The sequence below is a fragment of the Malus domestica genome, chromosome 06 (assembly GCF_042453785.1).
Source record: "Malus domestica chromosome 06, GDT2T_hap1".
Taxonomy (NCBI): Eukaryota; Viridiplantae; Streptophyta; class Magnoliopsida; order Rosales; family Rosaceae; genus Malus; species Malus domestica.
Window position 1 is genome coordinate 3524429 of NC_091666.1, and position 27151 is coordinate 3551579.

A 27151-nucleotide genomic window follows, 5' to 3' on the forward strand; every position below is an offset into this window, starting at 1 on the left:
AGGCTCCAAGCTTAGCCTATCCCCTACTGTCTCTTTCTTTCAAAATGTTATGTGCTTTTTCTTTTTTATTTTAGCAACCATGTTGTGTGTTTGTTTTCAATTACAAATTGAATTATGTCATTAATGTTGCTATATTTAAATAAATTCATCACCACTTCAAAGATGAATAGTCATCTTGTACTAATAAGTGCAATTTCCATCACATATCAAATTCGTAAGAGTCTCTAACATGCTCCGCACTAACCCATACACCAAATTTTGCAAGTCAAATTCTTGGTTAGGTTCCAATAATCAAGATCTATTGGTCAAAAATCTCGATGTATAAGATACACCAGAGCATTGTACAATTTCTTTTCTTCGAAATATGGTACAATAGGATTTTGACCATTAAAATTCTTGGTTAAGGATCCAATGCCCGAGATCTAACGGCCAACAACCACTCTGTATAGGATACACACCTGATAACAAATTATGATTTTCCATCAACCCTAACAGCTGAAACTTCCAAAGCTGTATAAGCTATAAGCTCACTGAACTAGGTCAAAATTTGGGTTTGAAAGCAGGGTGTCCTTTTGGAGCCCAACCAACTCCTGGAATTGACATTTCTTTCTACATTACTCCATTACAAATCTTCCAACTCTTACAATTCTTAACGCAACCTATATTCTGAGACCTACTTGGGGACATTAACTCCTCCCCCCACCCCCACCCGAAAAAATCTGTGGAGAACTAATAAATCAGAATACTTGGATGGGTAAACCAATGTGGATCGAAATATAGAAAACAGCATAATATAGATTTTAAAAGGAGTCGGTCACTGGCATTGCCTATCATCATCCATGCGCCATTTAGTTCTGCCCAAAAGGGTGTCGGTCACTGAAATATGCTACTCACAGAACAATCATCATGCACGCGCCATATAGTTTCGCCCAAAAGGTTTGCTACTGAAAGGACTGTCAACTGGGGAAAGTAATTCTTCTCTGCAACAGGGATTGTGTTTGTCACAATCACCTCTTGAAACAGGCCATTTGACAACCTTTCGATTGCAGGAGGGCTGTGAAGAAAAACCAACAAGATCATTATCTTATGATTGATACGGTATCACCACCACATTACACAATGATTTAAACAACTAGCAAAATAAACTCAGTTGTTGGTTCATCTCGATATCACATTGAAAATTAACAGGTGCTAGTAGATAAGGTAGATATCAATTCTTATTTAGTATAGGTGGAACTTGGATCAGTAACTGCCAGCTAGAATTACAAGCCATTTTATCAACTTAAAAAGGAAAAACAAATCCAAGTTATACCAGTCAAATGAGGTGACGAAGGTTATCTCTAGAAAGAAGTAATAACAACGAATGTTATTTAGTGAAATAGAATAAGAAGATCAAACACTACAAAGGAAGTTGGTACCTAAACACAGCATGGGTACAGCAAGCATAGACTTCTCTTGCCCCCTCCTGATGTAATAGAGCTGCACCTTTTGAAATTGTCCCTACAATGTATAACTCGTTTAGAAAGTGAGAATTGCCAGCAATTTTGAATGATACATCCCACATGGAATGGTTCAAGAGAGGTCACTTGACTCACCAGCAGTGTCAATCATATCATCCACCATAACCGCAACTTTTCCTTTTACATCGCCAATCAGGTTCATCACCTATAAAGGTAAATATTAAAATGCAACAATTCTTTGCTCATTAGCAGTTTTGAACCATACTCGTCATACATTTTCTGTTATGTCGAAATAGAAAATGTTCCCTCGCTTCCCACTAAACTACTAGGGAGGAAAGATTGGGAGACGTTTATTCATACAAGTAAGAAGGGCGTTGACAATATTCACTAGTTCACAGACACACTACATCTGGCTGTTAACATCAGTCAGTTTCACACTCTGTAAGAGACTTGAGTTCAATATCCAAGACGTTTATTTGTGAATTGTGAGTTACACTAGGAGCTATAACTTTGACAATCATGCCATTGTGCACCAATAGATTGTCCTAACATTTTGTAATATCCCAAAATAACTATGTACCTCATAGAAAGTCATGGGTGTGGAAACTACTTTTAAGAGGAATGTGACAAGTAACATGATTTATATTTTGAAGTCAATTGATGAGAATAAAAACTTCTGCAAGAACGACTGCACACAATTTATTATATCTATCTCCTAATATAATGTTGCATGTGAAGCATTATACGCTATGCAGAGATCTAAGCAGGGTTATGGTGAAGAGATTACCTCAGCAACATTATGTCCTTGACGCCTTTTGTCTACAATGGCTAAAGGTGCATCAGATAACTTTTTTGCAAAAGCACGTGCTCTTGCAACTCCCCCAACATCAGGGGACACCACTACCAAATCATCTGAACAAATTGTTTTGCTTGCAAGATAATCAAGGATCACATGCTTCATTGCACGAGACAAACACCGTAAGTTTTAGAGAAAATGAAACTATTACAAGTGAAGAAAAAAAATCCTTGAGCTGAATACCTCACAATATACATGATCCACTGGTATATCAAAGTAACCTATTGACTGCCCAGAATGAATGTCACAAGCAAGAACGCGGTCTGCACCTGCTATGGTTATGAGGTTAGCAACCAGTTTGGCTGCAATGGATTCACGCCCTTGAGTCTAGAGAAAAATAGAAGAATACAAATTAAGAAATAATACTTCATCCGTCTCTATGAGTATAAGGGGTGTGCTATCCACACACCCCTTTTTACTTCTCACACACCCTTGTTAATTTCTGTCCTTTGATCTTCTTCAATTCATCCGATCCGACGGTCGAAAATCAAAAAGGTGTGGGAAAAGTAAAAAGGGGTGTGTGGATATCACACCCCTAAGTATAATTCAGTTCAAATGACAGACAGGCCATGCCTCAATTAAAATAGATGTGAATAACGGTAAATATGAAACTTTGCTCTGGCCACAAACTTAATTGATATCCCCTCCCATTGATAAAGCATGAATAAAACCACTGAGACTGCAACACTTCCCAAGTTTTGTTTGTAGTCTTTGATCTCCATATATTTCCGACAGATAGATATCCAAGACAAGTTCATGTACAACACAGATGAATATAAACTTGCCTTTCTATCAGCTCTGGCATATCCAAAATATGGAATTACTGCAGTAATATTTTTGGCCGATGCCCTCCGGCAAGCATCAATTACTATCTGTAGTTCCATGAAGTTCTCATTTACAGGAGGGCAGGTTGGCTGCAGTAAGAACACATCACATCCTCTAACACTCTCTCCCAATTGAACATAAACTTCACCATCAGCAAATCGCTTTATGTTGATCTTACCAAGCTCTACTCCCATGTACCAAGCAATTTCCTGTGCATCATCTCAGAGTTAGAAATCATATGAAAAAGCCTCAAGAGCTATAAGAGATTTATTGTGTTGAAATGAATAACTTATAAGAAGGATGTTTAACAAATTTTTGAAGCAATACACAATAGTTCAAAAACAAAAGACATACAATGCATGTCTCATCCCTATCTTTTTAAGATATAAATATGGAAATGATAAACATGCACCATTTTAGCCTCTCATACACATGCCTAAGAATGTGTTATGGTGCTACATTTCGAATTAAAACCATTGATTATATCAAATCATGCCTAAGGATGTGGTCCAGATTCTTAACATGCGAGACATCTGGTAAGAGAACAGTACCGAGTATATGCAGCATATAAGCAAACACAAACAAAAACACACATGCCCACGCGACGTGTGCACACATATACATATACAAAGACTTTCTGTATTGCTGTAATTCAATGTCAAAAACAGCTTCATAAATTTAAGATGGCAGATAATGTTGAAGTTCAGTCTTGTATTTGTAATGAAGGTTTGAAATAGTGCATCAAACTCAGATAAGCTTCTTGTGCAAAGAACATCAAGCATGTACATTGGCAAGAACGACGACAATTAGCCACTAAGGGGCTGGACTGGAAGGCTTAAGGGCATATTCTGAAACTACTAAGTGGAAGGTCCAAGACATTATATTCTACAACACAAGGCATAATAGTTTATATTCTCAATGGGGGATACTCTGAACAGGCAGAAAATGCAGGAAAGAACTTAAACAATTTCTGGAAAATTAATAAATATTGGTTCTATGTGTAGCAAGAATTCTGTAAGAGTGCTAGTTACTTAAGTATATCATCGTCATTAAAACACTAAACATTTTTTGCTCTATATGCCAACGGGGAAAGCAGAAATGCTCATTGAAAGCATACATACACTAAACTATAAACGAAATTTTGATTACCTGAGAGAGAGCAGGATTTGCTGTTCCAGAAAACAGTTTGAGCCGGGAACTATCTCTGTTCACCGATTTCTCCAAGCGTGCCGATTCCAAGAACTTAGGCAGTGTTCGTTCGTTAACAATCGGAATGATTGGCTTCCCATTTCCGTATTTAATTGGTTCCGGCATGTCACATTTCTACCACAATTATATACACACACAAATTAGTAAAATTTGAAAAGGAATTCAAATACCTCATTAGAATTTTGTGTAGAAAATGAAAACAAAGACAACAAATTTCTTTAGCTGCACCCAAATACCCACTACCAGCATTTCACCCAACATGTCAAAAACTCACAAAATTTGCACAAAATTCGTATTAAAAATGGAGAAAACCAACACCTAAAAGAAATTTACTTTTTAAAAACAAAATAAAAATATTTGCTGGAAGCCTAAAACCAAACAAGTAAAGCAGAAAATAATACACAGGAATTTAAAGCCGAATAAGAACATAAAATTATGAGCTTGCTTACGACGCTATTAGGGGCGTAGATTCGAGAGGCAGAGTCATTGGGGAGCAGAGTTCTATGGCTGACGGAGCAGCGAGAGAAGAGAGACGAAAACGACGAGGACATTGAAGACGATGAGGCAGCCATTCCTGTATCAATCCAACAATTAGGGTTAGGGTTAGGGTTAGGGTTTTGGAAAAGAGGAGAAGGAGCCTGCCTCTCTGTGTACTCTAAGAGCTCGGTGGCTCTTTATCTATGGCGGGGGTCTCTGTTTTCCACGGGTTTCGGATTTTTCATGTTTTTTTCTCTTGAAATATAAACGGTGGGAACACGGAATAAGAATACGACACCGTTTTGAGGGGCTGAGAGTAGGTTTTGGCGTTTTCCAATGGGAGATGGGGCCAGCGAATCCAAGTGAAGTGAGACGCCGGGAATCTTGAATGGATGAACGGCAATCGATTCAAGTCCCAATTCCATGTACTTTAATGTTTTCATATTTTGTTTTCCCTTTATGTTTTTCTCCTTTTCACACACACAATTTCCTTTTCTTTTTTTTTTTTTTAAAGGACACAACTCTTTCCTTTTTATGTTGTTTTTTTTTTCTTTTAAGTACATTAATATTTTTACACTAGAGAGAGAGAATGTTCAGTTAAGCCACACAATGGGTAGCATAATTTGGTATCGAATTCGTCATCCACGAGATTCAAACCTAAGACCTCTTACTTTTAAGCGAAGAGGAATACCACCAAACCGTAGTACTGAATAACTGGTGATAGGTTTTGTCTTGGTTGGCTAGAATTTTGTTACTAGTTTCTATCTTTTGCCAACTAAAATGGAATCTTATTCACCAAATGCCTTATTTGATTGGCTGAGTGGAGTAGGTTATGATCAATTAAAATAGATTTGAGTCTAGCCTCTATTTATTGTGTTAAAATATGAGATAGACATGACCGAACATGATAAGTTACAAGTTTATGATACAAATCATGTCAATCCAATCTTATTCCTATTACCTAATTCTACCCATCCCACCAAATGGGCCCAAAAACAAAGTTCTGTTTTTTAATGGTGGAAAAAAATCAGGAAATGGTGGAAAAAAAATCAGTCCAAAGTAGTCAAAGCGTTTAATGGTAAACTCCTAAAAAGAGAGAGAATCGGATCATTTTTGTTAGGATTTCGGAAATCCTCTAATCACATTCATTCATCATGTATCATACGATTAGTTTTCGTCAAGTACTATTTATATTCAATTTTAAATAAAAAAAATTATAATGATTTCTGATCGTATGATGTATAATGAACGAATATGATTTAAGAATATCATAAATCCTCACAAAGAGGATCCGGCGATGATTCTCACTCCTAAAAAACCAGCAGAAAATATTCAAAATTGGCTTGCAAATTTCAAGACTATCTATTTCCGTCACAATTATTGTCAAGTAAATTTCGTGGAGGATGTTCTTGCTATTGTCAGTTTGTCTTCCTTCAAGAGCTGGGTCTTGTGGCAAACTGTTCCTATTGAGGTGTGTTTCTCTTGGACATTGAATTTTTTTTTTTTTTTTTTTTTTTTTGTAGTTTTGCTTGCCCTCCCTTCCTGGCATTTTCTTTGTGACTGTTCTTTACCTATCAAAAACGAAAAAAAAATAAAATTGTCAAAATTTTTGAAAATAAAGTATAAAATAGAGAGAGAAAAAGAGAGACAATGAAGAAAAATTAAGAGTATTATTTCCATCTCATTAGACTCCTTAATATAGAGTAAGCATAAATGTGAGTTGAAGCTCATGTATCCTTGTTTACATCTATAACTTAATGGTAGCATGAGGTCATACTAACCTTGGTGCAATACACCTTTTTAGATAATTAATGTCCAATTGACTTCCTAACGAGTAGAAAAACTGTGTAAAGACTAAATATCTATGAAATATAAGTTTCATTGCCCTACCATCGTTTAAGACCTTGTTTCCACACATTTAAGTCCGATTAACTCATTTATAGGATATTATCGACATAATATGAAGCTAAACTCGTAATTATTAAAACTTTTCTTTTTATTAATTAAATAAAATTGAGTTGTTACATTGACTACTGTTACAAAATTGACTTATAGGTCATAACTCAAACGATTTAACAACGAACCAACAGTTGGATATTCACTACTCACAAATTAGGTGTCAGCCAAATACATTTTAACAATCAATCAATCACATTTCCAAAAACTAAGCTAATAGATATGAGAAATTTTGCAGTGTGCTAGAAACACAATTCAGTACATCAAATGTCATAATATAATTAGTTAGAACTTTTTTTAAAATTTCAACTAATTATATTATCACACTTTGTGTAATAAATATATTCCCGATACACTAATAAATCTTTCGAAAAAATACATGGATTTCTTTTTTCAAAAAATAGGTCATAGTTGTGGGCCCTACGTACCGTTGCCACTTGCGGCAGCGCTGCGATGGTTCAGAGTTTGGAAAATCGATTTTCAAGGATACAACCAGATGCCTAATATTATTATCGGGGTTGAACCAAAAGAAAAAAAAAATATATATATATATATTATCGTGGGGATACGTGGACAAGAGGTCTCAGACAATAGAGGATCAACTTGCATACTTGGTATGATTTGAGAAATTGACCGTAAAACACGAGGTGGTCGACAATTCAGCTTCTCAAGTGATCCAACAGTTGGTTTTTCTATAATTGGGTTTTGCTAAGTCATAGGCTCTCAGATGGTGGTGGAGATCTCATTTATCACTCCTAGAAAGGAGGTTTTAACCAAAATTGTTCTCAATTTGGTTTTTGAGATTATTCACCGTCAATTATTTTGGTCATTCTGTAAAAAAATTCCATTACATTGAAGGTATTTTTGTCAAATTAACCCCTCCACTTGAATTTGTGATCTTCAATGTAACCGAGTTTTTTTACAAAATGATCAAAACGATTGACAGTGAACAATCTCATAAACTATTTTGAATAAAAAGCCACTAGAAAAGTTGTTTCCTGTAGTTGCATTGCGGTCCAAGTTAGGTTTTGATCGTCCTCTACATGGCTCCAAGTCTAAAATGTTAGGCCATCTCCAATGAATCAGGTCATAGGGCTATAAGCTCTTTTATAGCTCGAAATGAAGAAAAAATCATCTCCAATGGAGGTCCAAGCCAAAGAAAAAAGGGGACCCACTAGGCCAAACTCTAGCCCATGGCCATCAGGTTGGACATTTGAAGCCAATCAGCCAGCCCGAAAGTTGGGTCTAGCTGTCAGTAACACACATGTTAGCTGACGTCAGCTAGCAGTTAGATTTGAGATTATTTTTTAAGACGAAATTTTAAAAAAAAATTAAAAATCTATTTTTTTTATTTTCCTATAAATATCTAAGCCATTTCTCATGTGCTTTTCACCCTTCCATAGTATCTTACCTCATTTTATTTCAAATTTTCGCATTCCTTAAACTCCAATCCTTTTTTCTTTTTTTTTTGAAGCAAACCAAACATAGCGTTTAGAAAAATTAGTAAGATTACATAAATAAAGATAAGAAATATGAAGAGTTACTCATTTATAAATATGGTAGTTTAATTCAATTAACCAATATTTTTGCAGGACTATAATCTGGACGGGAGCTAAATATGATTAATTCAATTGGAAATGACCTTAGTATTTTTTAAGAATTCTTTATATTTCTCTCCTTTTTACAACATTTTATAAAAAGACCAAAATGCTATATTGATTTGAGCACTCACAACTTCTCCCTTCTAACTCGAAACCGTGTGCGTCAATGGATTATGTGGTAATTTAGGCTATTGTATATGTGCTGCATCGTTCAATATACGCAATAGAACATGTCTAGATCCTTGGAAGCTAGTCTAGTTTGAACACTTTTTCTCCATTCAGTGTTGAGATGCCAACACTTACACGTAACTACTTTAAGATAAAAATGAATCACACCTCCTAATGTTGTTACAAATTTAGAGAGAGAGAGAGAGTCGCCTATAAAAAATTTAGAGAGATAAAGAGGGAGGGTTTATGACATTATTATCCACAATCATGTACATGATATAGCAAATTTTATCCTTTCAGTATTTTTTAAGCAAATTATGATATTCATGGTTTGGGATTCAAAGAAATCCTCTTGGTAATTTTATTTGATCTTCCATTAAAAGACAAACAAGTATTTTCAATTCTGCGAAAATTGAGGGTTGTAATTTGTAGTCTTTCACTGAAAGGTAATTCAAATTTTGTCACCAATCGTCGTAGCTAAACACATTTTAAGAATTAAAATGTTTGAACGGCTCCAAACAGGATCGTTGAATTTTAATCCAATGGCTCTAAACATTGGGGCCATTTAAAAGTTATAATAATTGCAGCCGTTGGATGAAGTTTGAGCGGTCCAAATGAGCTGCTCATGAGGATCCCCATCCTGAGCTCAGGAGAGGATCAAGTTCCAGGATATTCTTGCTATTGTCAGTTTGTCTTCCTTCGAGCGCTGGGTCATGTGGCAAGCTGTTCCTGTTGAGGTGTGTTTCTCTTGACTTTGAATTTTTTTTGTAGTTTTGCTTGCCCTCCCTTCCGGGCATTTTCTTTGTGACTGTTCTTTACCTATCAAAAACGAAAAAACAAATAAAATTGTCAATTTTTTTTTAAATAAAGTATAAAATAGAGAGATAAAAAGAGAGATAGTGAAGAAAAATTAGAGTATTATTTCCATCTCATTAGACTCCTTTATATAGAGTAAGCATAATTGGGAGCTGAAGCTCAAGTATCTTTGGTTACATCTAAAACTTAATGGTACCGCATGAGGTCATACTAACCTTGGTGCAATATACCTTTTCAGACAATTAATGTCCAATTGACTTCCTAACGAGTAGAAAAACTGTGTAAAGACTGAATATCTATGAAATACAAGTTTCATTGTCCTACCATCGTTTAAGACCTTGTTTCCACACATTTAAGTCCGATTAACTCATTCATAGGATATTATCGACATAATATGAAGCTAAACTCGTAATTATCAAAACTTTTATTTTTATTAATTAAATAAAATGGAGTTGTTACATTGACTAATGTTACAAAATTGACTTATAGGTCATAACTCAAACAATTTAACAACGAACCAACAGTTAGATATTCACTACTCACAAATTAGGTGTCAGCCACTTGCGGCAGCGGCTGCGATGGTTCAAAGTTTGGAAAATCAATTTTCAAGATACAACAAGATGCCTAATATTATTATCGGGGTTTAACCAAAAAAATATATATATTATCGGGGGGATACGTGGACAAGAGGTCTCAAACAATAGAGGATCAACTTGCATGCTTGGTTTTTTTTTTTTTTTTTTGAAAGACTGGATAAATTCATAACCAGGGCCGAAGCAAAAAACACAGGGAAGCCTACCAGGAGGCAACAACCAAAGGAAACAAACAGAAAGCAGTGAAGATGGGAGCAAAGGCTAAAGACTGTCGACCCTCAATTCAGCTTCTCAAATGATCCAACGGTTGGTTTTTCTATAATTGGGTTTTACTAAGTCATAGGCTCTAAGATGGTGCTGGAGATATCATTCATCACTCCTAGAAAGGAGGTTTCAACCAAAACTGTCCTGAACTTTCGTAACTTCTCAATTTGGTTTTTGAGATTGTTCGTCATTAATCATTTTGGTTTTTTTGTAAAAAATTTCCATTAAATTGAAGGTAATTTTGTCAAATTAACCCCTCCACTTAAATTGGTGATCTTCAATGTAACTGAGTTTTTCACAAAATGACCAAAATGTTGACAGTGAACAATCTCGAAAACTATTTTGAATAAAAAGCCACTAGAAAAGTTGTTTCTTGTAGTTGCATTGTAGTCCAAGTTAGGTTTTGATCGCCCTCTAAATGGCTCCAAGTCTAAAATGTTAGGTCATTTCCAATGAATTAGGTCATAGGGCTATAGGCTCTTTTATAGCCCAAAATAAAGAAAAAACCATCTCCAATGCAGGTCTAGGCCTAAGAAAAAAAGAGACCCACTGGCCCAAACTCTAGCCCATGGCCATCAAGCTGGGCATTTGAAGCCAGTCAGCCAACCCGAAAGCTGGGTCTAGTTGTCAGCAACACACATGCTAGCTAACGTCAGCTACCAATTAGATTTGAGATTTTTTTTAAGACGAAATTAAAAAGTAAATTTTTTTTTCTTATAAATATCTAAGCCATTTCTTTACATCATTTTCAATATTCCATAGTATATTACCTCATTTTATTTCAAATTTTCACATTCTTTAAAAGGAAAACTAATGAAAATGGCTTGAAAACTTTGAGTTTTAATGATAAGGACAAAATAAAGGGTAAAGTGAATAGTACCATGATTGACTTTTTAGTGTAAAAATGTGGTTTTTCGTTAAAGTGAACAGTACCGGGTGCTTTTCGTTAAAGTTCCCTTCTTTAAACTCCTATCCATTTTTTTTAAGCAAAACAAACATAGCATTCCGAAAAATTAGTAAGATTGCATATATAAAGATAAGAAATATGAAGAGTTACCAATTTATAAATGTGGTAGTTTAATTCAATTAGCCAATAAAATTAAAGAACAAACTTAACAAATAATAAATTATTGAGGGGGCTAAAAAATAGCCCCCTTCAATTGGAGATAATATAAAAATATGGTCTGACAGTGTTCATTAAAAAATAAATTTTTGCAAGATTATAATCTGGACGAGGGCTAAAGATAGTCCATTCGGTTGGAGATGGTCTTAGTATTTTTTGAGAATTCTTTATATTTCTCTCCTTTTTTACAGCATTTTACAGAAAGACCAAAATGCTATATTGCTTTGAGCACTCACAACTTCCTCCTTCTAACTCGAAATCGTGTGCTTATGTCAATGGATTATGTGGTAATTTAGGCTATTGTATCTGTGCTGCATCGTTCAGTATACTCAATGGAACATGTCTAGATCCTTGGACGCTAGTCTACTTTGAGCACTTTTTCTCCATTCAGTGTTGAGATGTCAACACTTACACGTAACTACTTTAAGATAAAAATGAATCACGACCTCCTAATGTTTTTACAAATTAGAGCCTATTTGAGTCTAAAAGTGTTCAAGAACCAAAAAATGATTTTCACATACTCTTTTCAGTTTGTCATACCTTATTATCTAATTTTAATTATTAATTTAATTTGATTTATTCAATTTAACGGTTATAAATAAAAAAAATATAAAATGATAAAATTGACGTGTAATTCATTTTTTCCTTATCAGAAGAGAAATGGTATTATAAATTGGACCAAACAAAGGGAGGAAAATGTAAATAGACATTCCTTTTGAATGAAAATATAAGTAGGAAACTACGATACGAATCCCTTGGCCACGAGTCTCCCTCCTCTAGCAGCCACAACTGAAACTATCATTTCACTCTCAAGCTCAGCGTCTCCAACAATGGCGGCCGTTGCTCCACCCTCCTCTTCCTCCTTCTCAAAACCCTCCCCTTTCTCTTCCTCAGCCAAATCCCACCACCCCATTTCCAGATTCAACCTCCCCTTCTCTCCTCTTCCCCCAAAACCCTCTCCCCTCCGCCACCTCCGGATCTCCAGCTCCCTATCCCCCAAAACCGATACCACAATCACCACCACCACCAGCAACCCTCTAGACCTAGAGGCCCCTATCTCCCGATTTGCCCCTGACGAGCCCAGAAAAGGCGCCGATGTCCTCGTTGAGGCACTTGAGCGCCAAGGCGTCACCGACGTCTTTGCCTACCCCGGCGGCGCATCCATGGAGATCCACCAGGCCCTCACGCGCTCCTCTTCCATCCGTAACGTTCTCCCGCGCCACGAGCAAGGCGGGGTGTTCGCGGCTGAAGGCTACGCCCGCGCGTCGGGTCGTCCCGGCGTGTGCATTGCAACCTCCGGCCCCGGCGCAACGAACTTGGTTAGCGGCCTCGCCGACGCGCTCATGGACAGCATACCGGTGGTGGCAATCACCGGCCAAGTACCCCGGAGAATGATAGGCACTGACGCCTTCCAGGAGACCCCAATTGTTGAGGTAACAAGGTCAATCACTAAGCACAATTATCTTGTTCTTGATGTAGAGGACATTCCTAGGGTTGTTAGGGAGGCATTTTTCTTAGCTACGTCGGGTCGACCTGGCCCGGTTTTGATTGATATACCCAAAGATGTGCAACAACAGCTTGTGGTTCCCAATTGGGATCAACCCATTAAGTTACCCGGGTACATGTCTAGGTTGCCCAAGTCCCCCAATGAGGGTCACTTGGAGCAGATTGTGAGGTTGGTGTCTGAGTCCAAGAAACCGGTTTTGTATGTTGGTGGAGGGTGTTTGAACTCCAGTGAGGAGTTGAGGCGGTTCGTGGAGCTCACCGGGATCCCCGTGGCTAGTACTTTGATGGGTCTCGGGGCATACCCGTGCAATGACGAAGAATTGTCACTCCAAATGCTTGGAATGCATGGCACTGTTTATGCTAATTATGCTGTGGATAAGTCTGATTTGTTGCTTGCATTTGGGGTGAGGTTTGATGACCGGGTTACTGGGAAGTTGGAGGCATTTGCTAGCCGGGCTAAGATTGTTCACATTGATATTGACTCGGCGGAGATTGGAAAGAATAAGCAGCCTCATGTGTCGGTTTGTGCTGATGTAAAATCGGCATTGGAAGGGTTGAATAGGATATTGGAGCAGAAAGAGAGCAAGGTTAAGCTTGATTTTTCGGCTTGGAGGGCGGAGCTGAAAGAGGAGAAAGTGAAGTTTCCATTGGGTTTTAAGACTTTTGGGGACTCCATTTCTCCTCAGAATGCCATTCAGGTTCTTGATGAGTTAACTGATGGGAACGCGATTATAAGCACTGGTGTTGGACAGCATCAAATGTGGGCAGCTCAGTTTTACAAGTACAAGCGGCCTCGGCAGTGGTTGACATCAGGGGGATTAGGAGCTATGGGCTTCGGATTGCCTGCTGCTATCGGGGCTGCTGTTGCAAACCCGGATTCTGTTGTCGTTGACATTGATGGTGATGGAAGTTTCCTTATGAATGTCCAGGAATTGGCAACGATCAGTGTGGAGAAACTTCCGGTCAAGATAATGCTGTTGAATAACCAACATTTGGGTATGGTTGTGCAATGGGAGGATCGCTTCTACAAGGCAAACAGAGCTCATACGTACTTGGGGAACCCAGCAAATGAGTCGGAGATATTCCCAAATATGCTCAAGTTTGCAGATGCTTGTGGGATACCAGCTGCCCGTGTGACGAAGAAGGAAGATCTGAAAGCAGCAATTCAGAAAATGTTGGACACTCCTGGTCCGTACTTGTTGGATGTAATAGTGCCCCATCAAGAGCATGTCCTGCCTATGATTCCGAGCGGCGGTGCTTTCAAAGATGTGATAACGGAGGGCGATGGGAGGTCGAGTTATTGATGTTGTGGGCTGCGCAGCATCCGTTTTTCATTCGTAAGAGTGTAATTGAGAGGTGTAAATTTTTAGTTTATGTACTAGTATTTGCTTGAACCCGTTAAAGTTGTGTCTGTTAAGTTTTGGCATCTCTTAATTAACTTGGAATAACTTTTAGCATCTGTCTTAAATTCCTAATATAAAGTTATGTGTTGTGTATGATAATCAACTTTTTTTGGTGAGGTGAATGACTCGAGTTTGGGGGAGAGGGATTGGTGGTGGGGATAAAAAACTTGCACCGTGATGCATAGACATGATTGATTTTCGTCATTTGCTGAATTATCTCGAGTTTGTGCGTATTTTTTTGCTGTGGGCCTAAAACTCGAGTTTATTGGATTGCAGTTTCACTTACGAAAAGTGAAATTATACTCGAGTTTTAGGGGCCAAAGCACAAAAGTACCCTTGATTCTATACATAAATCACCAACAGAAGATGACAGACGGATCAAATATCCAAAATTTGAGTATGAAATAATAGAGAATTTGAGTGGGGGTGGCAATGGTGAATTTGAGGTGCACAATATCTAAATTTGCCTCTCTATTTTTCTTTATGGTTACAACGAGAGACCAAAATTGAAAGAGAAAGAGTCGTAACCCGGTACTCGATGGCGGCCGGGTTACTCGATGGCGGCCAACGAGGCGCGAGTAGCAGCCGACGAGGCTACGGAGGTTGCTGTCGTCTGCAACATCATAACCCCCCTCTTTTCTCTTACGAATCTAATCCAACTCTCTGGCTAACAAGCTACTGAATCCTTCGCTCGAGCCCATCACATTCAACATTTCATAATCGTGTTAGCCACTATCGTCCCTCCGACATTTTATTGGTTAAAAAGTACAATGATAATCATCAAGCAAGTAAACGAATCCAGAACAACAAAAATTTCGATTAAACGAGAAAGAGACAAGGTCCCAATGTCGAAAACTAGGGAGTGCACGTATCATTGTTTTACAGAAACAAGGAACAAATGAGAACTAAAAGCTAATGCTTTCTTTAGATTTGCTACACCTTTCATCTGTCTAACTTGATCTTCAGCATGACCTGCAACCACACGGGAAAACAAAAATCAGTCCCCAATCCACATCCGATTCTACAACGAAAGATAAGAAATACGTTTCTAATACACATAACCAACTTGCTAGTCTACAGTCTCGAATCCATAGTCTAATGACACCGTAATCTTATATTATTACATACGAAGAAATTCAAGATACAAGATCTTTGGACCAATTTTATGAATCAATATTCTGTTAACCGTCCTTGATTCGGTATCAATTTCCTGAGATACATAAAGCAGAATAATAGAGCAACAGAGTAAAACCAGAACTCAAACTAATCAATCGTGCCGCAAGAAGATCTCCCTATTTAGATCATATCACCAGATTCACCACATCCATTTCTACCAATTATCACGATGCAGACTATCCGTTCCAAACCATTAACGTAATCCGAATGAAACACTCAAAACCAAGAGCAATGCACATATCTAAACATAAGTTGATAAAAAATCTCAACATTAAAGAACCATTTCAACTATATTGGCATAGAAGAAAAACCAAGCGTCTGTGTGTGTGTATACATATGCAACTCAACCACTACATTCCTCATCGAAACTTTTGATTCGTTTATAAAATTGAACAAACAACAATTACCAAAATCAAATTAATCCGAATTCCAACTAATAAACAACCTAATCAAATCATACATCGATCAAGCAAACCAATCAAATCTCCACAATTTCCATCAATAATTTTCAATCAATGGATTTGATTCGATCCAATAAATACCTAAACAGATCCGACGATGATATTGTTGATGGGGATGAAGATCAGCTTGACGAAGAACCCGACGAAACCCATCACGACGAACCCGATCGCTGTCCGGAGCGCGACCTTGGAGAATTCTACACGACAATCAACCATCAAATCTCATCAATTACACATGCATATCAAAGAATATAACTTCTGAGAAAACAAAGATCCGACCCGAATGCTGAATTACCTTTCCGATCGGGCTTGTGGCAGCGCTTGACGAGGCGAATGCTGTCCTTGGAGAACTCTCGGAGCGGATCCACCACTGAGTCGATGGCGTCCATTATCTCTGAGCAAATCGGGAGACGGAGAGGGAGAGAGAGAGAGAGAGAGAGAGAGAGAGATGTAGGAGAGGGAGAGGGAGGAGGAGTCGGACGAAATGGTCGGGACGTTGGTCAAAATGTAGGGTTTTGTAATGTTTTCGTGCTCACTTTTGGTTTCCTTTTATTTTGGGCCAGTGAAAAAGGCCCAATACAACAAAGAGTTGAGGCCCAAACACGGTAAACTCAAAAACGCGAGCCCTAAATCGATCCGCAGCTGTCCGAACACCAGTGGAGACGGGTTTTTAGAGTTATTTGCTTTTGGCGGAGTTATTTTTGGATGAGTTTAAGATATTTTCATGAAAGTACTAGTGCTTTCTGAGATTGAGATGATATCAACTTTTCACTGGGGTAGTTTCAATCATGTTTAATTTTGTCTTTCAACAAAGTAACTTGATCAACGAGGTCATAATTTCTCTGTTTTAGGGTTTCCTAGGTATCTTCTTCGATCTAATCTTTTTTCTTTTTTTTTTTGGTTTCAAACTAATGAGTATTAAGCAGTTTAGGTACATTTATCATTTTTGAAAACTAACAATTGGATCCAAGAAAGATATTGTTGTTGCCGTCGCTTTTGCACATGAAAATCCCTAAATCAAGGAAGATTTTTCAACCTTGTGAGCATCACGAATGAGGAAATACTAGATTACCGTTAGATGAGGAATCTGTTGACTTATGGCTCTATCACAGTTAGATGGAGAGTTATTTATACTAAGATGTGAGATATTTATTTAGTGGCTTGGAGGAGGCTATATCACCATGGCTTAGCACTACACAAAGAAGTCTTCTTGAGGAAGACTTGGAAGGGAGCTCAATCTCGCAAATGAAGGATGGTCAAGCAAAAGGCCACATCCCACAAAGGGTTGTCTAAAAATTGGCTTACAAACAGAAGGCAGCCAGAAGAAGGGGGAGACGGGTCCAAGCTCCCAACAAGTAGATGTAGTCTAATTATGAGTGAACCACTTAAATCTCGTGTTTAATACGTGTTATATGCAATCTAACCCGTTAACTTCCACCCCTGCGAAATCTTTTGTTGACCTCCCAATTTTTTGCAAATACCAAACAGCCCTATTTTCTTAGAACTTTCAAACATATAATGCGTCCTATTGAGATTTAGGTTATTGTTTCACTACCACTTCCATATCTAAATTAGAAAATGAAAATTATGTTGATATGTTCGGTCCTTGCGAGACTTGCTGTCTTACATTATCTAACTTCTGCTAGAACGCACAACAAATCTAATTATCTCTGTAGACATCGAAATTTCGGTGAAATAAATGTTGACCAATAGTTACAATTTCAACGCTCACGTGTCACATAAATTTACACGTAGCGTGTGACTAAACGAAAAATCAAAATAAATCGGAAAAGTCATCAAATAGGACACATGTCAACACCTGGCAGAAACGATTTATTTCATCTGCATATTATATTCAAAATTAGGTCCTGGAAAATTCTATAAATAGAAGCCATTTCATTCATTTTAGGAAAAAAAAAAATTGATAACCAATTCATAACCCATTCACCTCACACTAAAACCTTGAAGCTTTGAAACTCCAAAGCTCCCAAGCAAATCCCGAAGGATCAAGAAAGCTCTCTTCGTTCTTCGTCAACCTAACCTTCAAGATCAAGCCTCAACGGCCCCTTTGAAGGAACTTCCACCAATTCAAGATCAAGCCCCGACGGCCCTTGAAGAAAGCGTTCATCGTTCATCATTCGTTCATCCTAAGATCAAGCCCCAACGGCTATTTGGATCAACAACATCAACAAATCCATACATCCAACCGTTCTTCAAGATAAAGCCCAAAAGCCCTTGAAGATCCATTCATCAACTGTTCATCAAGATCAAGCCCCAAAGGCCCTTGAAGATCTGTTCATCAACAATTCTTCAAGATCAAGCCCAAAAGCCCTGGAAGATCCATCCATCAACTGTTCATCAAGATCAAGCCTCAAAAGCCCTTGAAGATCCGTTCATCACCGTCATTCAAGATCAAACCTCAACGGCCCTTGAAGAAACTTTCAACCGTTCATCCAAGATCAAGCCTCGACGACCCTTGGATCAATCGCATATCCATAAATACACACCTTACGGAGATCGAATCAGAGGATCAAATTTGAGAGAGATTGTAACCCAAAATCATCAAATACAAAATATTATTTTGTACACGTGTTCTTGTCTCGTTTGTCGTAGAAAAATTTCGTGTTTACAAATTTGGTACGCCCAGTGGGACAATCTCTACCTCTCATCTCTTTCTTCGTTCAAGGAATCTAAACATGCCTCAAAGTCAATGGCATCAAGCAAGGGACAAGCCGTTCTCGCAACCACCAAGGGAAGGATCCTGAGCACTTCTGCCGCGAATGGACAATCCATTGGCGCCACAACCGCTCCTCAACATGCCACTTCAAAGTTGGTGCTGCTAAATGAGCAAGGGGAACATCAAAGGCGCGAGTCCGTCATCAACCTGACCTCACTGGGGGCACCGAAGCATGATGTTGAGGCACACAAGATGACATCCCAAAGCAGCCAAAGACGTTCTTCGTTAGCATCCTGGATGTCTAAAGCAAAGTCACGTCTATTGGTTGCACAAGTCATGACCGTTGACGTTACCTCTATTGAAGAACAACTGGCTCAAATGAATGAAGCGATCGCAAGGTTAACACGGACTGTGGAAGAAAAAGACTTGCAAATCGCTGAACTCGTCAGCCGATTGGGGCCACAAGACGGTGAGAACCTCGACCCAGATGATGATCCATTAAAGAGAGGAACTGGCCAAGAAGAAAAGCCTCAGGTGGAGAAAATCGATGTGAAGCCGGAGCCAGACCAAGCAGCGGCACTCATGGGATCTTTTTCTATCCAGCAGTTGCAAGAGATGATCACCAACACCATCAAGGCACAGTACGAAGGGAGCTCATATACCTCATTGTTCTACTCGAAACCCTACTCCAAGAAGATTGATGCCCTAAAGATGCCAAGGGGTTATCAACCACCAAAGTTCATGCAGTTTGATGGAAAAGGAAACCCAAAGCAGCATGTTGCACATTTCGTCGAAACTTGCAACAATGCGGGGATGGAGGGAGACTACCTCGCCAACCAGTTTGTGCGTTCGTTGAAAGGAAACGCCTTTGAGTGGTACACGGACCTAGAGCCTGAGTCCATCAACAATTGGGAGCAATTGGAAAGAGAATTCCTTAATCGCTTCTACAGCACCCGCCGTACTGTAAGCATGTTGGAGCTGACAAGTACGAAGCAATGGAAAGATGAGCCAGTCGTGGACTACATCAACCGATGGCGCACTCTAAGTCTTGACTACAAAGACAGACTTTCGGAGACCTCATCGATTGAGATGTGTGTTCAAGGCATGCAGTGGGGATTACACTACATCCTTCAATGCATCAAACCACGAACCTTTGAGGAGTTAGCCACCCGCGCCCATGACATGGAGTTGAGTATCGCCCATCATGGGAAGAAAGAACCGATCGCCGACTATAAGAACGACAAAGCTCTTGGGACAAAGGTGGAGAAGGCTGCGTTGAAATCCACCAAGGAAGCAATGATGGTCAACACAGCTCCCGTCAAAATCTCTACACGAGGCAAGGCGATTCAAGCCAAAGCTTTTCGTAACAAGAGATGTGTAGACGTACTTTGAAGGAGCTCGAGGAGAAGACTTATCCATTCCCCGACTCTGATGTGGTTACCATGTTGAAAGACTTGCTTGACAAAAAGGTGATCGACCTACCTGAGTGCAGACGGTCGGAAGAGATGAATCGTACTGATAGTCCAAGGTACTGTAAATTCCACCGTTTCATTAGTCATCCAACGGAAAAGTGCTTCATACTGAAAGATCTCATCCTGAAGCTAGCACAACAAGGGAAAATCGAGCTTGACCTCGAAGACACGGTTACGGCACACACTACTACTATCGTGTTTGGATCACTCGATCCTGTGCATCTCCGAAGCATGCATGACCATTCCCGTCAATGTTCAAGTCACACGGCACCTTCTACACAACCATCACCGGGGGTAAGCAACCAAGATGCATCTACTGGTGATAAGGAAGGGTGGACATCGGCGACCTACAAAAAAATAAGGAAGCCAAGACCACAAGCCACAAGGTCAAAAGAGGAGCCTAAACCCGCCCCTCGAACTTTAGTCTTCGACATGCTGAATCATTCAAAACCTAGAATTTCGGCACTTGATCGCATCAGTGGTCGAGACCAAACTTCCGTCTTCAAAAGGCTTAAGACGCCAACATTGCAAAGATCTGTCTTTAAAAGGTTATTAAAACCTAAGAAACGAAGCGGCACAGCTAGATCTCATCCGCAACGGTCGGTTGCGGACAGACTTGAAGAAACTAAGAAGCCTTCTAGAAACAGGAAGACAACGCCAAAGGAAGAAAAGCTCGACAGTCTAGCAAGAAAAGACGATGTTCAAAGCTTGATTCCTTCAAGGATGAAGCGCCAAGAAGCTTTGGAGGTCGACACAAAAGGACCACTGAAGGTAAGGAGGCGCACCATCACCTACACCGGCCAATCTTCATGCCAACAAACCCAAGAAGACATCACTTAAGAGGAGGCCCAAAAAGACAAAGAAGACGAAATCTTGGAAGAAGAAGTCACTTCCGGCTTTGTCAACTCAAAATCTTCACTTCAATCGTTGGGGGCATGCTCCAAAACCATGCCAGTCAAGCCAAGTGAAGTTGAAGGATGGACTCATGTCACTCCGAAGAAACTGTACAAGAAGCATATGACTTCTCCACAAGTTTACCCATCGGAAAGAGGGCAAAGCAACTTTCGCCAACCTCCAAAGCAATGTGAAAGTGTTGAAGATAAGGAAATTTTGACACAAAGATCGACCATGCGCGATCTCTCTTTCCTTAGAAAATTATTCAGCTACTCGGTCAAGGCTCCTTGCTATAGAGATTGCGAGGAACTCCTCTCCAGGCAGCAACCATCTATTCCACAAGTTCACCAATGGGAAATGGGGCAAAGTAGCTCCTATCAACCTCCAGAACAATGTGAAAGTGTTGGAGATAATGAAACTTTGACACAAAGATCATCCATCCTTATCACGATGTGTGACATCTTTCCAGAAGACTTCTTCAACTACTCAGTCAAGGCTCATTGCTATGAAGATTGCGAGGAACGACTCTCCCGGATCGCTTGACGAACAAACAACGCTCATTGCCTGCATGAGCTAAAACTGCAACACGGCACCAACGCTCCTGGCCCGTAAGAGCATAAACTGTGTACGACAAAATCATCATCAAAACCACCGCCATAAGCAATCCATCACCCATTTGAACTACGTCATGACTTGATCCCTCCTCAACCGAGGGTACGTAGGCAACTTGAAACTTCAAAAAAAAAAAAAAAAAACTTCAAGTACAGTCGCATCATCAACAAAAACATAAACACTTTGAAGAGTAAAGAGCAAATGCAAAATGTGAATACTTTATTTCTTTAAAGGAATGGCAGCTACAAGATGGTTTTCCCAAGCGGAGGCAAGAAGCACATCAACGTCACCACCGAGGAAAGTTTTGACCGAAAGGCATCACGCAACGAAGTCTCGCTGCAGGCTCTTACACAGTTCCACACGGCAGCGCACCACCGAGGGAAAAAGACTGTGAACAAAAGGCACTACACAGCAAAACCCCATTGCAGTCTCTTGCACAAGCACTACCACGTCTCTGGAAGCTTCGTGAGGTCCCGGCATCATGCTCTGTCTTCTCAAAATTAAAATATTCATTTCATCACATCAAAACAAGGAATAAAGATTTTATTAAAAGTTTGATGTTATTACAAATTCTTTGTACAATATATATATATATATATATATATATATATATATATATATATATATATATTAAAATGGGGTCTTTCTGGCCGGTCCAAAACTCCCTTCTTTCCAAAACCAGCAAGCCCAGGTACGAATCTACCCAAGCATATTCGCAGGCCCACCATACAGTCACCAATCTGTGAGCCCATCTACACACAGGTCTTAGCAGCTGAGGAACACAACCCAAATGCCATGTGCAGCCCATGCTAGCGCCAGTTTCTCGACCCAATATAAGACAAACCCAACAGTTCAGCGCCCTCTTCCGTGCTCTCATTTTTCCTCGCTTGGGCCTCCCAACTCCCAAATCAACCTGTGGCAGTGCGAAAACCCTCATACAACAACCACATGCAACATTCCTCGCCGAGTTCAACAATGGCGACGAGATGAAAACCACCGCCGAGGACATCATGGTTGCTTACAAGGCTGCTCAGGATGTTGCGCTGGCTAATTTGGCACCTCACATTTCTGTCACGAGTGCTCTCATCCTCCTGCTTCACTCTTCTTCTGCCCAGCCAGGATGCTTCGCTCCAGCTCAACCCACTGCACCATTCTCCACCACGCTGAACATTCCACCGCAGCGTCTATCGAGCACACAAACTCTATAGTCCGCTCCACCTTTTCTCCACATTCGTCCACTCAAGCTCGAGTCTTCCATTAAAAGTCTGATCGGATCTCGGGTTTTCAGTACACCACATATTCGTCTTTGTGCGATACGTCGAGACCATCACGCTCTCCAATTCATCTAAGCTTTTTCATCACCATGCTCATGACCTTCTTTGTAGGCTGTAGCTATGATCACATACAACAGCATCATCTGCAACCTCTGGAAAAGTTGAAGAAGTCAAAAGCATCAGCAGTGCAAACATAGAGCCTCTTCAACTTGTTGTGAGGGTGCCTGAAATCTGGTGTATGGTCTCCCGCCGAAGATGATCAGCCTGGGCCACAAAGCTCACGACAGCTTCCAATCCCTCCATTACTGAAGCACCGGTGCTCCGAAGCTCTGCTCCATCTTCTGCCCATTGCCAAGCACCATGTGGGGATATATAGAAAAGAAAGAGAAGGTGTTGGCCGACAAAAAAAAATGTATAAAGGTTTCTGGAATGGTGCACTGCACCATGAAAAAAAAAATTATTATAAAGGATCATCACCATCAGCCCATTTTGAAAAGAAGGAGCAAAAGAAAGTAGGAAGGTGGGATGGTGTGGATTGCACCATATGAAAAAAATAATAATATATAAAAAAATAATGGGTGGGTGCATGATTAAAAAAAAAAAAGAAAGAAAAAAGGGAAATGAAGGTGGTAGTGCATGAGCACCATGTGCAGAAAGAAAAAAAAATTGTAAAGAAAGGTAGTGGCACCGAAAGCAAATAAGAAAGTATAAATTTTAGATGTGGTGTGTGTGCAAGTTGTCAAAGATTTGCCTTTGGCTAAAGGCAACACACGACAATAATGGAAATAGGGATGTCTTACACAAAAGCAGAAGATGGTTGGAATAAAAAAAAAAAAAGAATTGTCTTTTGGTGAAGGGAAGAGACAAGAGAAAGAAAGAAAAGAAAAGAAAAAAACAAAAAACAAAAAAAATGCATTGAGAGAAATAAAGTCCATTTTATTTATTTCTCTGGAAAGATCACATAAAATTGCATTCTACATGCAAACAAAAAAAAATTACAAATGTGCAAGCAGCAAAATATAAAGGAGCCTTCATTGATCAGATGGCGCCTCATCACTCGATGGAACTCCGGGAAGAAGAGGAGCCGGAGGTTGATCATTTGGAGTTTCATTATGCGGTACAGCCCCAGAAGACGAAGGCAAATGTTGTTGGAACAAACCCATAAACCTCTGATAATCAAGTAAAATCTGACCATCAGATTCCTGCATCTGGTCAATCTTTATCTTCATGTTTGTAGCATAGTTATGTGCGAGTCTGTGCAACTGTTTATTCTCATGCTTGAGCCTTCTAATCTCCTGTTTAAGACTCATCACTTCAGCCGCCAATGATTCAACTTGACGGGTTCGAGCAAATAGGCGTTGGGCCATATTAGACACAGAACTTGCACACTGCACACTGAGAGCCAGAAAATCCTTAACAGCCAACTCATCAGACCGTTTGGAAAGCAGTCTGTTATCTTTGGGAGTGACAAGGTTCCGGGCCACCACCGCAACGGTCATATCATTCTTCATCACCGAGTCTCCAACGATAAGAGGACCAGTAGGGAATATGAAGGATGAGCGTCATATGTTGTTTGGAGAAGGCGGGATTGCCTCTTCACCAAGGTTCAAGTCAAAACGACGGTCGGAGGGTCCAGACATTTTCAAAGGTGTTGAAGAAAAAAGAGGTCGGACAAATCAAGATCTTAGAAGTGCAAGAAGGGAGTTTCTATAAGCGAAAATTCAAGTGTGCTTTGAAACGAACTACGTGCCTCTATAAAAATCAGCACTCGACGAGATTTCGGAGATCGAAGAGGTGAGCTCAGAATTCGAAGAGGCCAATTCAAAAAATCGAAGAGGTGCTAGATTTCTCAAAAGCTGGGCTTGCTCAGAAACCACGGGCCAATCTTCCTTTCCAGACTTGTTCGCACTTGTCACATGCAACCTCTGCACTCGACGGAGCTCAGAAATCGAAGAGGCCAATTCATAAATCGAAGAGGCAAGCTCAGAAAGCGGAAAGGCATCTTGCTTTTCCAGACGCGTCAGCACCCGTCACACGCAAACTCAGCTTTACGGAAATCACGGGCAATTTGTCGAAGTGCTGATCCCAGATATCAAAGAGGCGCCAGTCCTTTTCAGCCTCATCAACACCTGTCACGTGCACACTCAGCTTGGCGGAAATTACGAACAATTTGTCGAAAATTTCTGATGAAGAAGAAAGCACGTGAAGCCATACTAATCAATCACTCAATGGTTGCCGACACGAGTGAAAGAATAGTACCTCTACAAGTATTAAAGAACTTCCTATAACTGTCTACCTTCACCCTTCATAGCAAGGCAGACATACAGAACCTTTCTTCATATCCGAGAATGCCTTCCCAACGAAGCCTCTCGAGCCACTAAGTGTTCCTTATTCCTTGGGGTACCTCGGCAAACAAATGACACCAAAGCAAATGTATCTCATTACACCAGGGTAGAAAGCAAGAGTATCTCATATCATGCTTTCTCCATGTCCTTTCCTTTGTCTTTGTTCTTACCTGCAAAGACAAGGATAAAGAAAGCAATATGCCGGAACCTCCACTCAAACTCGGGTAAGGAATCGACTACCTGGAACCTTTGCCTGGTTGCTTACCTGGCATTGCTTTCGAGTACTCGTCTTCAGCTGCTGATGTACTTCTGAAGAAGATGCCACATTTGCCTGGAGAACATATAAGGCAAGTGAAAATGATACCTTGCAGCATGTAGAGACAACGTGCAGAAGAAACAAGCAGAGAAGAATGCAACCTGCACAGTCAACTCAGCAGAAGGAGTCTGAGTTGAGAAACTCAAGAAGCTGCCACATCTGCCTGGAGAACAAATAAGGAAATGCGGCATGCACAATCGACTCAGCAGAAGGAGTCCGAGTTGAAAAAAAAAATTAGAGAGAAGAAGGGGTCTGAGTTGAATCCAAGAGCTCGAGAAGCTTCAACAACATATTGACGGCACCATCGCCAAAGAGTAAAGCCTCGCTGTGCAACACTGTCAAATCGCCACAATTTCTTCGAAAGCAAGAGTATTTTATATCATGCTTTCTCCCTGTCATTTTCTTTGTCATTGTTCTTACCTACGGGACAAGGAGAAAGAAAGCAATCAGCTAGCACTTGGTATCAATCTTCCGATCTGGAACCGACTGCTTGGAACCCTTCCCTGATTGCTTACTTAGCACTACTCTCGAAGTACCCATTATCTCAACATCTTAAGCTTCCAAAGAAGATACCACATCTGCCAGAAGAACAGATAAGGCAAGGGAAAATGATACATTGAAGCATGTGGAGACAAGCACAACAAAGCACGTGTCGATTCATCCGCTACTTCTTCAAAATCAAAAGTATCTCATATCATCAAGGTTGCAATCACTCTGGGTTGAAGACTCGTTTTGACCCTCAAATTCTTGGGTTGACTCGCTAGGCGTTGTGGGCTGCATGGGCCGATTCACCACCCTTGAATCAAATCCTTAAAGATCAAGTCACCAACTGGAAGAAGAGCCCATCAATCTTGAAGATCATACCGTTGACCAAATTGTTCAGGTGTGAATTAGAAAGATTAAACAAAGCAACAAGTCGTCACCTTTACCTCGTGCCTGCTTGCCATGTGTTCGAGTCAACCTTCAAGAATCAAGCCTCAACGGCCCTTGAAGAAATCTCCAGCTAAATTCAAGATCAAGCCTCGACGACCCTTGAGGAAATCACAAGTCCGATTCAAGATCAAGCGTCCACCACCCTTGAATCAACTCCAATTCAAGAATAAGCTGTGGAAAGTCAACAATCGGAGGAATCCATAAAATCCTCCAACCCATTTCAAGATCAAAGCTGTGGAAAGTCAACAAGCACAAAAACAAATACGTGCCAATTCATCTACTACCAAAGCCAAAGATCATCTACCACATGAAGCTCCTTGTGGTCCAATTTCAACCTTCAAGATCAAGTCTCAACGGCCCTTGAAGAAATCTCAAGCCCAATTCAAGATCAAGCCTCAACGGCCCTTGAAGAAATCTCCAGCCCAATTCAAGATCAAGCCTCGATGGCCCTTGGATCGACATCTACATTAAGGGACTTCAAAACGCATCTCATACACGCGACAAACACATGTATACGACGCGCCTTGAAGTGGGGGCATTTGTAGACATCGAAATTTCGGTGAAATAAATGTTGACCAATAGTTACAATTTCAACGCTCACGTATCACATAAATTTTACACGTAACGTGTGACTAAACGAAAAATCAAAATAAATCGGAAAAACATCAAATAGGACACATGTCAACACTTGGCAGAAACGATTTATTTCATCCGCATATTATATTCAAAATTAG

The 27151-nt window shown here is 39.9% G+C and overlaps 3 protein-coding genes across 3 annotated transcripts; 1 reads left to right on the forward strand and 2 right to left on the reverse strand.

Annotated features, from left to right (window-relative positions):
- Positions 1-546: 546 nt before the first annotated feature.
- LOC103428170 (ribose-phosphate pyrophosphokinase 1) lies at positions 547-5123 on the reverse strand. The gene is made up of 8 exons (XM_008366263.4): positions 4800-5123; positions 4291-4464; positions 3102-3350; positions 2500-2643; positions 2248-2415; positions 1596-1665; positions 1419-1500; positions 547-1054 (listed from the first exon to the last, which is right to left on the reverse strand). Exons 1-8 carry the CDS (start codon positions 4920-4922, stop codon positions 874-876), a joined length of 1191 nt encoding a protein of 396 aa, XP_008364485.3. The 5' UTR covers positions 4923-5123; the 3' UTR covers positions 547-873.
- Positions 5124-12051: 6928 nt separating this feature from the next.
- On the forward strand, positions 12052-14356 carry LOC103436863 (acetolactate synthase 1, chloroplastic-like). Its single transcript, XM_008375312.4, has one exon. It carries the CDS (start codon positions 12179-12181, stop codon positions 14156-14158), a length of 1980 nt encoding a protein of 659 aa, XP_008373534.3. The 5' UTR covers positions 12052-12178; the 3' UTR covers positions 14159-14356.
- A 696-nt stretch (positions 14357-15052) lies between these two features.
- On the reverse strand, positions 15053-16387 carry LOC103436861 (protein transport protein Sec61 subunit gamma). Its single transcript, XM_008375311.4, has 3 exons — positions 16190-16387; positions 15976-16091; positions 15053-15229 (listed from the first exon to the last, which is right to left on the reverse strand). Exons 1-2 carry the CDS (start codon positions 16281-16283, stop codon positions 15976-15978), a joined length of 210 nt encoding a protein of 69 aa, XP_008373533.1. The 5' UTR covers positions 16284-16387; the 3' UTR covers positions 15053-15229.
- Positions 16388-27151: the final 10764 nt, after the last annotated feature.

What these genes read in the sequence shown, in the direction of transcription:
- LOC103436861 (XM_008375311.4), bottom strand. Translation starts at nt 16,283, where the DNA reads ATGGACGCCATCGACTCAGTGGTGGATCCGCTCCGAGAGTTCTCCAAG. An exon ending in CCACAAGCCCGATCGGAAAG is followed by an intron (nt 16,092 to 16,189) that starts GTAATTCAGCAT and finishes ATTGTCGTGTAG; the next exon opens with AATTCTCCAAGGTCGCGCTC.
- LOC103436863 (XM_008375312.4), top strand. Translation starts at nt 12,179, where the DNA reads ATGGCGGCCGTTGCTCCACCCTCCTCTTCCTCCTTCTCAAAACCCTCC.
- LOC103428170 (XM_008366263.4), bottom strand. Translation starts at nt 4,922, where the DNA reads ATGGCTGCCTCATCGTCTTCAATGTCCTCGTCGTTTTCGTCTCTCTTC. An exon ending in ATGCCAGAGCTGATAGAAAG is followed by an intron (nt 2,644 to 3,101) that starts GCAAGTTTATAT and finishes ATTTTTCTCTAG; the next exon opens with ACTCAAGGGCGTGAATCCAT. An exon ending in TGATATGATTGACACTGCTG is followed by an intron (nt 1,501 to 1,595) that starts GTGAGTCAAGTG and finishes TATACATTGTAG; the next exon opens with GGACAATTTCAAAAGGTGCA.